Below are 15,235 nucleotides of genomic sequence, written 5' to 3' on the forward strand. Positions count from 1 at the left end.
AGCATACCACGCACATCACACACATGGCCCTGTCGTTGATCGTCAACGCCGGCCTCGCCGCCATTCCCATCGGCGGATGCCTCGGCACCCTGTTTGGCATCGACGCCCATCGCGCTGCCAACGGTCAACGGCCACTCTTCGCCCCGGATCCTAATGAGAACAAAGGCACCGATGCCGGCGGCGGAGGACAAGATAGCACCGGTGGTGGCTCGGGAGGAAATGGCAGCACCACCAACAATGGCATCACCAACACGCAGTATTGCCAGCACTCCTACGGTATCTCGCCGCCGCGCAAAGGCGACGGAGAGACTTTTACGCGTAAGTACTATACAGTACACGAATGCTGTACCCCCCGATCGCTGCCGAAGCTGACTCGCGTGATAGTCAATCCCAATCAATGGGGTCTCACGGACGGTACAACGGGTGGACTGTGCATGAATGTGAGTGTGCTGCGGCGGGAGACGAGACAATGGAGAGCGCAAGTCGAGAGAGAGATACTGACTCTGCTAGGTGACCACATACAACAACATGACCTATCCAACCGAATACACCGCGCCCGACTTCTCCGTCACCTGGAAATTTAACCGGGGCCCGGATACCCAACCCGTCCGCGCTTTCCCCAACATCATGGTGGAGGAGGTCCTGCCCGTCGAGCTCGACAAGATACAGGAACTCTTCCTCAACCTGCACTGGTCCTACGGCCTCGGCAACGAAATCGCCGAGTCCACCTCCGAAAGTGACATGACTTCCAATGAAGTCCGAACCAACGTTGCTATCGATATGTTCTTCGACAGCGACAAGGAGACCGCCCAGAACAGCACCGCGGCTCAGTTCGAGGTCATGGTGTGGTTTGCTACGTTCGGCGTGGGCACCGACCCATACGGTACAAAAACCTCGACGACGAGAACTCTGAACGGGACAGAGTTGTAAGTGTTTCCATTCCCTCTTCGCTGCCTAGTCCAGCCTTGAGATGGGGATTGTGGTTTGAATCTGGAGCTCCTACTGACCCAGCCATAGTAACCTGTACTCCGGCACACGAGACTCGCAAACGATCCTGACCTGGGCCGCCGCCGACATCACCGAGGAATTCAGAGGCGACATTTACCCGCTCATTACTGACCTGTACAAATTGGATGGTGGCCTCTATCCTGCCAGTTCCGATTACCTGGGATACTTCGGTTTCGGTACGGAAGCTTTCTCCTCCGATAAAGAGATCACGTTCGGTGTGACCGACCTCGAAGTCAACATCAAGACATGATACCATAGCAACATGTACATATCTAGCGATTCCTTTTTTATCACTTTAATGACTGAAACGATTTTACCATTCATCAGACCCATTTTTCTCCTATCATAGTGACGATCAGTGTCCCTCTCTCGAGGGCTGGTGGGTCTAGGGGGTAGCGTTTTACCTCCACGTCCTTGTTATTTTAACACAACTCTACTCGGTGTCAGCTCTACGGGTGTTGATGATCACCCGCATAGGCTAAGTTAGACATGTTTAGTGGGTCATTCTATTGTGATGATCTCACAAGCGGAATGTTGCATTCCTGCATCCGGATATCATATCGAACACCTAGAAGATCGTCGCTTCGCCATGAGGTCGATCGGATTACCTTCCCAACAAAAGAACTGGATCCAGTTTGAAATAGCCCCTTTGAATTCGTACACTTTGACAACTCCATTGTCGTAGCCGCCGCCCTTTTCTGCCTTCCCTCTCTCTGCCCTCAACTCTGTAACACACTCCCAGCAGGGACTTCCCATACCTAGAGCATTTTCCAGATTTTAAAAATATAAAACACAATGATGATATCAATTCACTGCTAGCATCCCTATGTTCTCGACCCCCTTCGTCAGCACAAAACGATAACCTGATCGTCACTATCGGCTCCAGTCCCGATACGACTCAAATCACCCTCCCCCAACAACCCTTACGAATGCGGCCTCACAAAGCAGCCCCACAGTGAACCATCGCAGCTCCCATTGTCACCTTGCAATGAGATAATGGGTCCCGAACCACGAAATAGAAATGAGCGGCCTTGCAACGGTGGCCGCGGCCTTCTCTCCAATGCGCTGGGCTTAGTCCACGCGACACATTGTGCCAGGATATGGGTTTAGAATGCGCGGTTTCGTGATCGAAGGTACTGATCCAGGCTCGAAAATTTGAAGACTTACATGCTTTGTTTCCTGGTTAGCGTATGTAAGCTGACTGATACGAATGTCTCGGGACGCTCCAATGTGGTTTATAGCTGTTGCGCTTGTTGGTGCGGAGGGCCCCGAAATACGTTCTGCCTCAGGCACCAAGGTTGCTATCCGGTGTAGAATTGAAGGAAGTGGCGTGATATTACTATTTTTTGGATTTCTGGAAATTACTTTATCGGAGAAATGGTAGCAGTGAGCATGCTATGTCTTATATTATTTTGTGCGATCAAGTCTGATTGGATACGGTTTCCGATCGATTAAGCATGGCTCGATCCTTGCGTCGGCTATTTTTTCCATTGTGACTTGCTACGATTTGTTAAGATACATTTCGGCGGTCGGCGAAATAGCCTCGATTGAGCGAACGATAGAATTTATCTGTCATGATAGTCATGATAGTCACTAGTGCCCTGGGGTAAGCCCTGTCAGTGAGATTGCAAAGCAGTTGAAATCTAGGTGCTGCCTCGTGTATAGTGAACTTACGGTTAGCTGCACCACGATTTATCATCCCCTCCCCTCGTCACGTGTCCCCCTGATCGACCAGCATACCCTAGGCTACCTCGACGAGAACTTCGCGTTTTTCCAAATCAAATCGCCATGTTGCTCACTTTCAAACCACAAGCCACGTGGATCCGCTCCTGTTAACTTCCTGAAGCGGGAAGGTTGCGCTCTGGCCCGCCGCAAGCCGAACACCGATTTTTACATGCGAAGTGACACCTTCAGCCTACACGACGCGGGGAGAGTCCTGTCGAGATCAACATCTACACATGAGCTAACGGCCTCTTGTTTCGCTGTGCTGAACTAGAAAGACATTCTTGGAGCTCTCGAGAATACATTCAGGATGCTCCTTTGGCTTTTGCAGTCACTTTGGGGCTCTCTCCACAGCCGGTTCTTTATTTACGGCGCCGCAGCCAGTATACTCCTGACCTACATTGTCTTAGCCATTGTCACTCAAAATGGACCGCTTCATACAACACGCAGAAAGCTGAAGCACCTGCGCAAGCTCAGCGTCAGTGTCAGCAATATGGGCGATCAGTATGATCCGAAATTCAACCTATCATCTGAGTCAAAAGCCGACGGACCGCCACGCATCAAGGCATTGTACCTACATCCGATCAAGTCCTGTGGGTATATAGAGGTGGACCGGGCCTTACTACTGAAGACCGGATTCATGTACGATCGATGCTTCGCCTTCGCTGCCGGCGATCTGAACGGAGAGGACTACGACGTAACCGCAAAATGGCGTTTCATCAGCCAACGCACAAAGCCGATGATGTCCCAGATCAAGACAGAGATCTGGCTGCCACACCAAACTAGCGATCCGCACGATGCTCTAGTTCGGTGTGGAGGGTGCGTGGTCATGACTTTCGACAATCCAGACGTGCCAAGTTGGACCGATCGCATTGAAACATTCTTTCAAACATGGAGTCGATCCGCAGCACCACAGCTTTCTTTCATTGTCCCTCTCGACGTGAGCACCATTGAGCTCGAGGGGTTTCAAACAAAGCCGAAAACATTTGGCATTCACCATCGCGACGCAAAGGGCATCGACATGGGAGGGATTCCCTCCGTCGCAGCGTCGTTGCCTAAACTAAAGAAGTTTCTCAAAATCCCGAAGGACCAAGGGATCTCGCTCTTTAGATGTACCTCAGAGACAGTGGTCCGCACAGATAGAAACCTCGCCCCTCTCGAATACATTGGTTCGCCCGCCTTGCATGGATACACAGATCAACAACCCATTCATCTTAACAGTCTTTCCTCAGTCCAAGCCGTCTCTGCACTCCTCCCGTCCGAAAATCAACCTCTGAATGCCCTCCGCTTCCGAGCAAATATCTGGATAGAAAATAGCCCGGCATACGAAGAAGAGACCTGGAAACGCTACCGAATTCTACCAAGAAGCAATAGCACCCAGCCCCGTGCGATAGTAGCACCGAGATTCTCCGTCGTCTGTCGTACGTCTCGGTGCACGATGCCAAACGTCAATCCGAAAACAGGAATCTTCGACACGGATAACCCTCTCCCTGAGAAGAAGAAAGGAAAGCCACAGCCCAGCACAACCTTGGTTCAGTACCGCACGGTCGAGACTGGCAACAAAGCGGCATTGGGGTATCTAGGCATGCATTGCGTTCCCGAGGATACAAGTTTGAATGAGGCAGAGGATCTGGGAGGAGGGTTATTTGTTGAGGTTGGTGATGAGATTGAGGTGCTTGAGCGAGGAACGCACCTTTATGGGTCGACGGGTGATGATTATTAGAAACTCTGGCCTATTCCTGGTGGATAGCTGTTATTGACATAGTGGAAAATATGTCCCATCGCTATCAAAAGACAGGGTTTCATGTAGAGCCCTTGTCTTTCATTTGATTTCTTAATTTGGGAGGTCACAGGATTAAGGGAGAAACGCCTGTCTATCCTATACTACAACTTCTTTCCTCTCTGACTGCCTTAAAAGAAGCTGATTTGCAACAGAGCTGCAAAAACTGTGCAATATTTCAAAAAACAATTCAAAGTGGCATTCTATTATGGGTACAGTTACAGTGTGTAAATGAATACCGTCGCCGAATCTCCATCTTCGGGAGATATAGAAAGAACTATCAGCGCCAAAGCAAAACAAATACAAACCAGAGCCCTTACAAAGAAATGGAGAATTATCATTCAAGTTGTATATAGAAATCTGTGAAAGAACGATATAAAAGAACGCATTTTGACGGGACAGGAGATCATCTCTTTGATCCATAATGATGAGTATAACATACAGTTCTCGAACCGAACCTGCGACCCTTTCAACTATCCTACCTCTCATCTTTAATTGGAAGCTTTATGGACACTACGTTGCGTTAACATTAATTTGAAGATGCCTCTCCAGCGCAGTAATACCTTTAATTCAACAAGTCGGAAGCGCTTGCGTAGTCCCGAAGAAACTGTGAGCTCCCAGCCGCCAGCGAAGAAGACCAAATCGGACGAAGCGAAACCTCTCCCGCGGGCCAGCATCTCAGCACAAAGTGCCCCTCTGCCTCGGCGCCAGAAGGAAGCATCGTTGACACTCCAACGCCGAGTGACCTCTTCGCTTTCTGAGCCAGAGAAGCCAAAGAGGTATAGAAGATGGCCTCGTCAAGATCCACCCATCACGGACTTCAATAAAATACCCAAGAGCTGGAATTGGACTTCTGATGAGCCTGATCTTGCATATGAGTGAGTTGATATTCTGGGGGTATTTATCCCTGAACGGGCGGCAAGCCCCTGACAGTAGTAAATCCCTCATAATCGGTCTCAATCGGTGTTCTTCCATGAAGATCTCCCGAATTTAGAATATAATGGTGGCAAGAGCGCTTGAAGCGCATATCAAGCTCAGTGCCTCCGGTTTCCCTGGACAGGCATGCCGACAGAGGTTGGGAATGAGGCATCAATTCGGTGCCTTATCCTGGAACCTCAACACACATAGGTATCGTGACCTAGAAAAGCAATGTGCAGTGTGGTCGCAGCTTCCTTGGAGTGGACTAATTTACAATGCGGATTGAATCGCGACTTCACTCAATGTTGTGCTCCTTTCATTGACTGTCCACTTAAGGTTAGGATATTCTTCTCCTTTTGGCATTGAGCTGTCAGGTGACCGGTACAGTAAGCCATGGACTCTTCAGACCGCCAAGCCAACTTGAAACTCGAGGCAGGTTGCCGTCATCGGCCCTCCGCATATGTTTGATCTGTTTGCACCGCGGCTATTCGCGGTCCATCCAATTCCCCCGCAAACCCCATAAAACCGAGATTCCATTTATAAGAGTTGCTAATGTTGAGGTGGGATTCTCTCTCTGTGACTCTACTCTACCTATCACTGCATTAATCGGATCCCCCCCAGACATGGTACTCCCCGGTGCAACGCGGACCTTGATTCCGCGCGTCGCTCGCCGGTGCTATTCAGCAGCACCCTCACCCGCCGCAAAGCTGAACTTACCCATTGACTACAAATCGACTCCGATACTGCACCACACGCCTTCCTCTCTGTCCGCTATCCCCGAATTCCCAGCCGGCGCCACGAGCAAACGTATGAATCTGTTTCAAGCCATCAACTCCGCTCTACGAACCGCCTTGACAACCTCGGACAAGGTTATGTTGTTTGGAGAAGACGTTGCCTTCGGCGGTGTCTTTCGATGTTCCATGGACCTTCAGACAGAATTCGGATCCGACAGAGTCTTCAATACTCCCTTGACCGAGCAAGGTATCGCAGGCTTTGCCATTGGTGCCGCAGCCGAGGGCATGAAGCCCGTCGCAGAGATTCAGTTCGCCGACTATGTTTTCCCGGCCTTCGACCAGATCGTCAACGAGGCGGCCAAGTTTCGATATCGAGAGGGAGGAACTGGGATAAATGTCGGAGGGCTGGTGATTCGAATGCCCTGTGGTGCAGTTGGGCATGGTGCTTTGTATGCCTCCACGTCCCCGGGAGACCCACTCTTGTCTAACCTATCGTTTACATTAGGTATCATTCGCAATCCCCCGAGTCTCTTTTTGCACACATCCCCGGCGTACGAGTGGTGATGCCACGATCTCCGTCTCAGGCGAAAGGCCTCCTTCTTTCATCTATCTTCGAGCATAATGACCCCGTTATCTTTATGGAACCCAAAATCCTTTACCGAGCAGCCGTTGAGCATGTCCCCAACGAATACTATACAATCCCTTTGAGCCAAGCGGAGATAGTGAAGCCCGGAAAGGACTTGACAATTATATCTTACGGTCAACCCCTGTATCTATGCTCTGCCGCCATCTCCGCCATCGAAAAGACCATGAAGGGAGTCAACATTGAGCTGATCGACCTGCGCACTATCTACCCTTGGGATCGACAAACTGTCCTCGAGAGCGTGCGCAAAACGGGCCGAGCCGTCGTGGTCCACGAGAGTATGATCAACTATGGTGTTGGCGCTGAGGTGGCTGCGACCATTCAAGATGGGGCTTTTCTCCGCCTTGAAGCCCCCGTCAAACGGGTAGCTGGGTGGAGTACACATACTGGGCTTTCATACGAGCAATTTATTTTGCCTGATGTCGCACGTACGTGAATTGCCAATCGTGTTCTTTCTTGTTTGCGCATTTTCTAATCAAGACTCCGCAGGAATCTATGACGCCATCAATCAAACCCTCGAGTACTGAGCAGTGTTCCTCAACTTGACAGCAGCACGCGGTGACGATGCAGGTTGTACTCTGGGTACTGAGAGCACTATTTCCGGACCTAATACCGCAAACTCTCAGACCTGCTCGAGAACAGCACAATATTCATTCCACCACCATTATGCAATAAGCGCACATGGCCCCCGACAGTTTAGCGAGAGCGAATCAGACCTCGTTGCATTGACAGTCCAAGACTTGTTCCAATCTTATGATGAGCCCTTATCCTAAGAGATAGAAACTCGACCGAATTAGAATTGAGTACACCATCATCGAAGCCTTGATAGCAAAATCTATTTCGAGCATGTCTTCCTTTCCGCAACTTCATCCACTGGGTTGTGGTTTCCAGCAATGTGAAGTCGTGGTTGATCATAGTACGATGCTATCACTTCTGATAGCTTTGGAATGGACCCGGCATTTGATCGTTAAAAGTATAACTCTATTGTGCACGGAAGGCTCTCATTTGCTACCATAAGAGAAGCGAAAGCACGAAAGACTGCGGTTAGGCCAAATGCTGAATCTCCAGCGAATGGATTAGTTGTGATCCACGAATCCATTGTACATCAATTGTGACAAAGACGTAAATTCAAGAAATGACACCAAAGTGTTGCCGGTCGTGTTGTTCCTGATATGACCCAAGGTCGACGCGACCAGGGTTGAATTTGACGCCGACACGCTCGGGCCGGTCCAACACACGGGCCTTGAAAGCTTAGCTGGGCTGGCATCTAAAGGTTATGATTTGATATCATAGTATGGGACTCGGTTTATGCTAATGCATGTCTTGGAGTGAATGGAGCGAGAAGAATGCAACCGGTGAACAAGTACTCCGGAGCACTAGATTTTGACCAGCCATATTCATTCAATGTTGACATTTGATTTCGCATTGCTTTGGGAGAGACCTTTATGTGAGCAGTTTATATATGAGAATTGATTCAACCACGCACCCTTCCAGCTTTTGAGATTTGTACTTTCAATTCAGAATCCTATCAGTGAAAATCGTATATTGCCGCTTTGTGCATCAGTTATCTGGCTCGTTTCACTTCTTTGCTAGAGATATAAGGAGTCAAAGAGGTAGACGTGATTTCGTAGGTGAATGGGTGATTTACAGAATAAATTACTGGTTAGATGACTGAGTGCGTGCCTGGATAGAGGACTGGATAGGTGGTGCCTGGGTGTAGATAATCGTACTGGCGTGATGCCCTGGTACTGGTACCAGTGAATTGATTGGGAAGGTGCGCCTGGAGAGGGAGGGAGAGGGAAGGTGCGACCCTCCATTCACTCGCTGTAGCCTGGGCCAGTCGACCTCTATTTTTCGCGTCCCCCAGCACCTCTTTTATTCCCTTGTTCCCCTCCTCAACCATTTCGAACCCACCCTTCCTGTCCTTTTTTTTTTTTTTTTTTTTTTTTTTTTCCTTCAACAATAATTTCGAAATGGCTTTTCTTTCTCTTGCCGACGGCATTGCCGTCATCTGCTTCCTCCCCTTCCTCCTTTTCCTCCTCCGCTTTCTGGGGGGCCGCAAGTTGCCCCAAGTGCTGGATCAGGCCGCGCTCGCCTCGCAACACCCCCGTCGAGCCTCCCAGACTCTGTCGTCGCCGAAAAACGACGAGTAAGTACATAATACCCCCAGGTTACAATGACCCGGAACACTTCAAATGAACAGAATCATGCTGACGCAGATGCTTTAATAGCATGGCCCAGCTCCTCGCAAAAGTCGAGGGGCTGTGTGCCTACATCAACCGCCTGGAAGCTGATCGGGATGGACTCCGTGACGCTTACCAGGTAAGCCTCCTTCAGTTGGCGGATGAGCGTTCGAGACGCGAAGATGCGGCGAAGGTCATCCGGGCCCGTTATGACGAGCAAGCGGAGTGCGAGCTCCAGAAAGTCTGCGCAGGCTACGAGGCCAAGCTCCATGGGGCAATTCGCAGTCTGGAGGCGCGCCTTGCCTCAGACCGTCAGCGAATCGTCGCCGACAAACAAGCATCTGAGCGTGCTTGTGAAGAGCGCCTCCGCCACCTCGAGGAGGAGCACCGGGCGATGATTGGCTTTGCCGAAGTCAAGTACGCCGAGGTCGTGGGGGAGCGAAATTACTATCGTTCCCTCGCCAAGCAGGCTGAGAAGACGACCCAATCTCTGGGGACTTCCGCCTGCCCAACGGCCTTATCGACTATTGATGCCGATGGTGACACTCGCATGGGTGATGCGGTGTCGGGTCAGCATATCTTCATCTCGACAACAGAGATGGAGGAGATCACCGGACTGCGCGAACAAAACCGCCAGTTTGCGCGTGAATATGCTGGCCTCAAGGTCAATATCGCTCAGCTGCAGCTGGAGGGTGAGGAGCTCCTGAAGGAGAACCACCTGTTGCGGTCTGGGACTTTCGGGGCCAATGCAGCCCAATGGCAGGGTTCCCACGGGGTTCCTGCCCTTCAACGGGAGGAAGAAGGCCCTCTCGTAGCCCGTATTGCCGAAGGTGTGCCCATGAAGGGTGGTGAGGTACATCAAGAGGTGGGCATCCGCGGCGGAGCTGGTCTCCAGGTGATCACCGGTCCCTCAAAGAGGATCACACTCCCTGTACCGAACCAGCAGGAGTCAGCTACTGCCAGTGCCTCTCCTGCACTGTAAGATTCGGGCTCGAACGGTGGTCTAATCAACCTGGTCTGAATCATCCAGGGAGGCTATTGGTAGTCGGCTTCTGCTCGGGGGTTGCCAGGGAGCAAGGAGATGGGCACCGTTCGCGGAGCGAGAGAGATCAGCCGTGGGAAGAGTATATCAAGAGCTCAGACGGAGCAGACTTGCGAGTGAGCCATCCACTGGGTCTGTTATGACTGGCGTCACACCCATCCCTTATTCCGCTAAGCCCTAGGGGAAATGCCAACTGGCTATCATAAACCCCCTCTCATCCGCCGGCGTCAGTGGTCGACACCTTCCTGTTGCTCCTACCCCCCGCCGGGGTTCCTCCTCCCACAGCTACAGACTGCGGGGGATGGGCTTCGAGTACTACAGACTTTCTGGAGTTTCGCCAATGCTCCACTTACTCGTCGCGTGCCCGTTGCCATCAACAATCTCCCGCAGATCTTCTACTTACCGTCGAGGGGGGCGTGTGGAGAAGAGGGTTGAGTCAAACTGTTATCACTTATCGCCCGGTGTCGGCGCCAAGAAACCGCCCACGTCCCACCACCCAAAAAAACCGACCTCTTTCCCGGTGACTCAACCCTCTCTCTCCTCCACCTCCCTCTTCGAATTCTCAAAGCACGGCCCGAATTACAGCTTCACATCATTCAAAATGGCCAAGGGAAAAGTATGTCTTTCCAATTGCCCCCTCCTATGCTTGCAATTCGCATTTCTTCCCCAGACCGCCACTCCATCCCGCCCACGCCACCCTCCACTTGCCCGCCATCGTTTCCCGAACCTCACTGATTCATTGCGCGAATAGGTTTGCCTCGCCTACTCCGGTGGTCTCGACACCAGCTGCATCCGTACGGACTCTCGATCACCTTCGTCGTTTCACAATGGTTGCTGATACCCGGTTCCAGTCAAGTACCTGATTGAGGAGGGTTATGAGGTCGTCTGTTTCAGTAAGCCGGCCCGCACAATGCCAGGGGAAGCTCATCTTCAAGGTGCTAATTCATTTCGCAGTGGCCGATGTTGGTCAGGAAGGTACGGCTCGAATCAAATCTCGACCATTGTACGATGCATGACTAAACAACACGCACAGAGGACTTTGAGGCTGCCCGCGAGAAGGCCCTGAAGTGTGGCGCTCTCAAGTGCGAGATCGTCGACATCCGCCGTGAATTCATTGAGGAGCTTTGCTTCCCCGCCATTGCCTGCAACGCCGTCTACGAGAATGTTTACCTGCTCGGAACCTCTCTTGCTCGCCCCGTGATTGCTCGCGCTCAGATTGCCGTCGCTCAGCGCGAGGGCTGCTTCGCCGTCTCCCACGGCTGCACCGGCAAGGGCAACGACCAGGTCCGCTTTGAGCTTGCTTTCTACGCCCTTCAGCCCAACATCAAGGTCATCGCCCCCTGGCGCGACCCCGTTTTCTACGAGCGTTTTGCCGGTCGTAACGATCTCCTGGCCTACGCCGCCGAGAAGGGCATCCCGGTCACCTCCACCAAGTCCAAGCCCTGGAGCATGGATGAGAACCTGGCCCACTGCTCATACGAGGCCGGCATCCTGGAGGACCCGGATACCACTCCCCCACTGATATGTGGAAGCTGACCCAGGATCCCCTGTCCGCCCCCGACCAACCCGAAGACTTCACCATCTACTTCGAGAAGGGTATTCCCGTCAAGCTTGAGTTCACCGAGAACGGCCAGAAGAAGTCCGTCACCGACTCTGTTGATGTTTTCCTGACCGCCAACGCTATTGCCCGCCGCAACGGTGTCGGCCGCATTGACATCGTCGAGAACCGTTTCATTGGCATCAAGTCCCGTGGCTGCTACGAGACCCCCGGCCTCACCTGCCTGCGCGCTGCTCACATGTGAGTTTCAGTCATTTGATCATTCGTTCTCTCGCTGACATCTGGTAGCGACCTCGAGGGTCTTGTTATGGACCGTGAAGTCCGAGCCCTGCGTGATTCGTTCGTCACCTTCAACTACTCCAAGGTTAGTCATTTTTCCTATCGTGAATTGAAGCGTGTCCACAAATACTGATTATTTCGCAGCTCCTGTATAACGGCATGTACTTCTCTCCCGAGCGTGAGTTCCTGGAGTCTTCCATCACCGCTTCCCAGAAGTCCGTCAATGGCCAGGTCCGCTGCCGTGCCTACAAGGGCAGCGTCTCTGTCCTTGGCCGCTCCTCCGAGACCGAGAAGCTGTACGACATGACCGAATCCAGCATGGACGAGATTGGTGACTTCTCTCCTGCTGAAACCACTGGCTTCATCAATGTCTCTGCCATCCGCCTGAAGAAGTACGGACAGATGAAGGCTGCCGCCGGCGAGAAGCTTTAAATTCCCTCCAAATCGTTGGAGAACCCCGAAAAGTGGATGATTTGATAGCCATGTGTTGAGCGTCACTGGCTTTTTACAAGGCAATTTGCCGAGTTTGGAACTTTTTTTGTTTACCACGACCGATGTATTTTGGAATGGTTGCACAATGAATGATTGTAATATGAAACATCAACAGCTACATTCTCAGATTTACAGTAGTTCACGAAGCGAGAGGTCCCTTTTCGTGGGCCGGCCTTGGGGTGTTGTTGTCGAAGTCATCACCAGATGCTCATTGTAGACTCTACACCGCTTATGATCATCATACACTAGTGTAGTAATGTGAGTTCCTTGGCAGTTTAAATCGAAACAGCCCCGATTGATCACTCTACTGGGAACTTAATTATGTGCGTTGTGACGCATCAAATCGAAAGATTGGGAACCCATGGAATGGAATGAGATATGTACATTTCGTGTTTCGATGAATATTTACACTCTGTCAAAAGGCACTGCTATGTGATGTACCAAGCCAATTGACTCTCCGTCTATAGGTGCTAACGCAATGGCATTCTATGTTGAATATGGGCATACCACGGACTTTATTGTGCCTTTCAGAGGCTTGCATTCACCTTGACATCCTTTGCCCACTCTGCGATAAACATGGGGGATTAGAATCTTTGGAAATTGACTCTCGGGGAACAGAATGAGTGATACTTACCATCCCAAGCATCCAAGGCCACCTGCTCCGCATCCCATCCCCACAGGAAATTTTGTGTCTCGCGATCATTCCACTTGTCTGGGTTCGACCCGCTTGTTGATGCTCGGAACTGCTCATCACGCGCGATTTGCTCGGGGCCGTCTGGTAGATGCAAGGCGACGCGGTTCTCCGTGCCGGATTGTTGCACTGTCTCTGCTCGCTGTTTTCGGGTTTTTTCATATATCTTCAAGGCATGTGGAATCTCGTGTCGTGATGCGATCTCGGACATTAAGACACCTAGCGCAGCCGCGTCTTCGACGGCTTGGGCTGCTCCTTGCGCGACGTACGGACTAGAGATCAGTCAGCGAGGTACTCACGATCGGACGCCGGTGTTCAAACTCTCACAGCATGGGGTGGCAGGCGTCGCCAATAAGGGCGACATGGCCTCGAATCCAAGTGCGTAGGGGCCGATGCAAACACAGCTTCCACTCGAGAACTTCATCTTCATCAACGAGATCGATAAGCTTCGTCACAATCGGATCCCATCCGGCATAGTGATCCATCATGCCCTGCTTAGATCCCTTAGTCGTCCACGACTCCTCGGCTTCCTGGCGATCTGGGTGGAGCAGCACAACGTTGTACAGGTCGTGGCTGCGGACGGGATAGGCGATAATGTGGCGCGCGGGCCCCAACCAGCGAGTGGCCTGCGGCTCGTCGATGAGTTGCTTCAACTCCGCATCCTTCTCCATGACGCTGCGCGGCAGCATAATTCGGTACGCCGCATCTCCAGTGGCAACGGCCTTGTGATTCGAGTCTTCCAGCAAGTGACCGCGTACTGTGGATTTAATGCCGTCGGCCCCGATGACAATGTCCCCTCGAACGACAGTGCCATTTTCCAGCGTGACAGACGCTGGGCTGAACTCAACACTGGAAACCGGGCAATTCTCTCGCAGGTGGACGTTGCCCAAGGTCAGGGTTCTCTTGATGAGAGCATTGTGCAGGTCGGCACGGTGGATCACAACTTGCTGGCCAAAAGTCTTGTTCACAGGCATTGTGCCGAGTAGCTTGCCATCCTGCCACCTCCGAACGTGGATATGCTCGAGGGCGACGTCCTGGACGTGGATCAAGTCCGACACACCCCATCCTGCAAACTGGTCAATCCCCTGAATCTCAATGACGGGTGGCAAATAACTAACGGTCAAATAGGCGTAGCATGTTAGGAGAGACCTGGATCCCGGCTCCAACCTCCATCAACTGAGCCCATTGTTAGCAATTGCTTCGTCTATGTTTTCCAAAGTACCTAGGCGACATACCTTTGGTGCCGCTTCGAGGACTGTGACTCGATGGCCTCTCAACCCCAACGTCAGGGCCGCGGCAATGCCGCCAATTCCTACAACAGGGAGTCAATCAACTTCATGGGATAGCCAGGCAACATGCGGACTTGGATAAATTTGCAGGAACACATACCGGCCCTAGGCAACATCAGTATCAAGGCATATGTTTGCAAAGGGCCAGTACTTACCCGACGATGATCACATCCAGTGGCAAATTTGCTTGTGGAATGGCCATTGTGAACAATTCACTTATGAAGCCTATCCGAGAATTTGTGCCACGCCCAGTATACAACAGGAAATGAAAGCCTGGGCTATGGTGGAACAAGTTTCAAGTTGATGCTGGACTTGCAAGCACCGCGTTGGCTACACTTGGTATTTCAGACTGTTCCCGCCCTTATTTATCCGAAAGTTTGCCGTCCCACCCGTGCCACAGATACGCTACACTCCGGAAAGGCAAGAGGTTTTATTATCTTTACTTATATTTGGCCGCCGATAATCCTAGCCCTTGAGGGGTAGAACTCCATGATCGGCCTTTCGAAAATGACCCTCTCTTTTCTCCACATCTTGGAGACGCAGATACCCGCTACAGAATACATACACCATGCCTTATTTTTCTACCCCGTCGCTTCATGTCTGGGTCGGCCGGAGAATAAAGAAGACGGCACTTGGCTCCTGCGGGTCAACGGGTATGTTCTGGACAATTGCAGGCCGAGCAGATGGGACGCATCCGCATGAGTATCAGTGCGCTTTCGACTCGGTTTGTGTCCATTTTCCCTGCGCGCGAAATGGGGGATCCTTGCACACCAGGTTTTTCTCTTGGATTTGTGGCGTGCATTCGGAAGGCCGACGACGCGGCGCTCGGCAAGGAGGGCGATCGGGGCAGACGGTCCGCGACGATTGGCCCGGCGGCCTTCTATTCTGGAGAACCG

General features: G+C 51.8%; 6 protein-coding genes across 6 annotated transcripts; 5 read left to right on the forward strand and 1 right to left on the reverse strand.

The window, feature by feature from the left end:
• Positions 1-23: 23 nt before the first annotated feature.
• Positions 24-1,258, forward strand: N7532_008510 (glycoside hydrolase family 12 protein; the record flags this gene model as incomplete). Its single annotated transcript, XM_056621002.1, has 4 exons — positions 24-318; positions 385-440; positions 511-926; positions 1,018-1,258. 4 exons carry the CDS (start codon positions 24-26, stop codon positions 1,256-1,258), a joined length of 1,008 nt encoding a protein of 335 aa, XP_056471808.1.
• A 1,782-nt stretch (positions 1,259-3,040) lies between these two features.
• N7532_008511 (uncharacterized protein) lies at positions 3,041-4,453 on the forward strand (the record flags this gene model as incomplete). Its single annotated transcript, XM_056621003.1, has 1 exon — positions 3,041-4,453. One exon carries the CDS (start codon positions 3,041-3,043, stop codon positions 4,451-4,453), a length of 1,413 nt encoding a protein of 470 aa, XP_056471809.1.
• A 1,598-nt stretch (positions 4,454-6,051) lies between these two features.
• On the forward strand, positions 6,052-7,332 carry N7532_008512 (2-oxoisovalerate dehydrogenase subunit beta; the record flags this gene model as incomplete). The annotated part of the gene is made up of 3 exons (XM_056621004.1): positions 6,052-6,611; positions 6,668-7,233; positions 7,295-7,332. 3 exons carry the CDS (start codon positions 6,052-6,054, stop codon positions 7,330-7,332), a joined length of 1,164 nt encoding a protein of 387 aa, XP_056471810.1.
• Positions 7,333-8,778: 1,446 nt separating this feature from the next.
• On the forward strand, positions 8,779-9,970 carry N7532_008513 (uncharacterized protein; the record flags this gene model as incomplete). The annotated part of the gene is given in 3 exon segments (XM_056621005.1): positions 8,779-8,954; positions 9,037-9,127; positions 9,143-9,970. 3 exon segments carry the CDS (start codon positions 8,779-8,781, stop codon positions 9,968-9,970), a joined length of 1,095 nt encoding a protein of 364 aa, XP_056471811.1.
• Positions 9,971-10,631: 661 nt separating this feature from the next.
• On the forward strand, positions 10,632-12,299 carry N7532_008514 (argininosuccinate synthase; the record flags this gene model as incomplete). Its single annotated transcript, XM_056621006.1, has 8 exons — positions 10,632-10,646; positions 10,782-10,824; positions 10,882-10,923; positions 10,985-11,005; positions 11,064-11,512; positions 11,563-11,828; positions 11,877-11,952; positions 12,012-12,299. 8 exons carry the CDS (start codon positions 10,632-10,634, stop codon positions 12,297-12,299), a joined length of 1,200 nt encoding a protein of 399 aa, XP_056471812.1.
• Positions 12,300-12,886: 587 nt separating this feature from the next.
• Positions 12,887-14,541, reverse strand: N7532_008515 (putative salicylate hydroxylase; the record flags this gene model as incomplete). The annotated part of the gene is made up of 7 exons (XM_056621007.1): positions 12,887-12,924; positions 12,994-13,322; positions 13,378-14,116; positions 14,169-14,226; positions 14,286-14,362; positions 14,440-14,444; positions 14,495-14,541. The coding sequence occupies 7 exons, from the start codon at positions 14,539-14,541 to the stop codon at positions 12,887-12,889; spliced, it is 1,293 nt and encodes a 430-aa protein (XP_056471813.1).
• Positions 14,542-15,235: the final 694 nt, after the last annotated feature.

This window comes from Penicillium argentinense (assembly GCF_028826775.1).
Source record: "Penicillium argentinense strain IBT 30761 chromosome Unknown utg000009l_segment0_segment0, whole genome shotgun sequence".
In the NCBI taxonomy this organism is placed as follows: Eukaryota; Fungi; Ascomycota; class Eurotiomycetes; order Eurotiales; family Aspergillaceae; genus Penicillium; species Penicillium argentinense.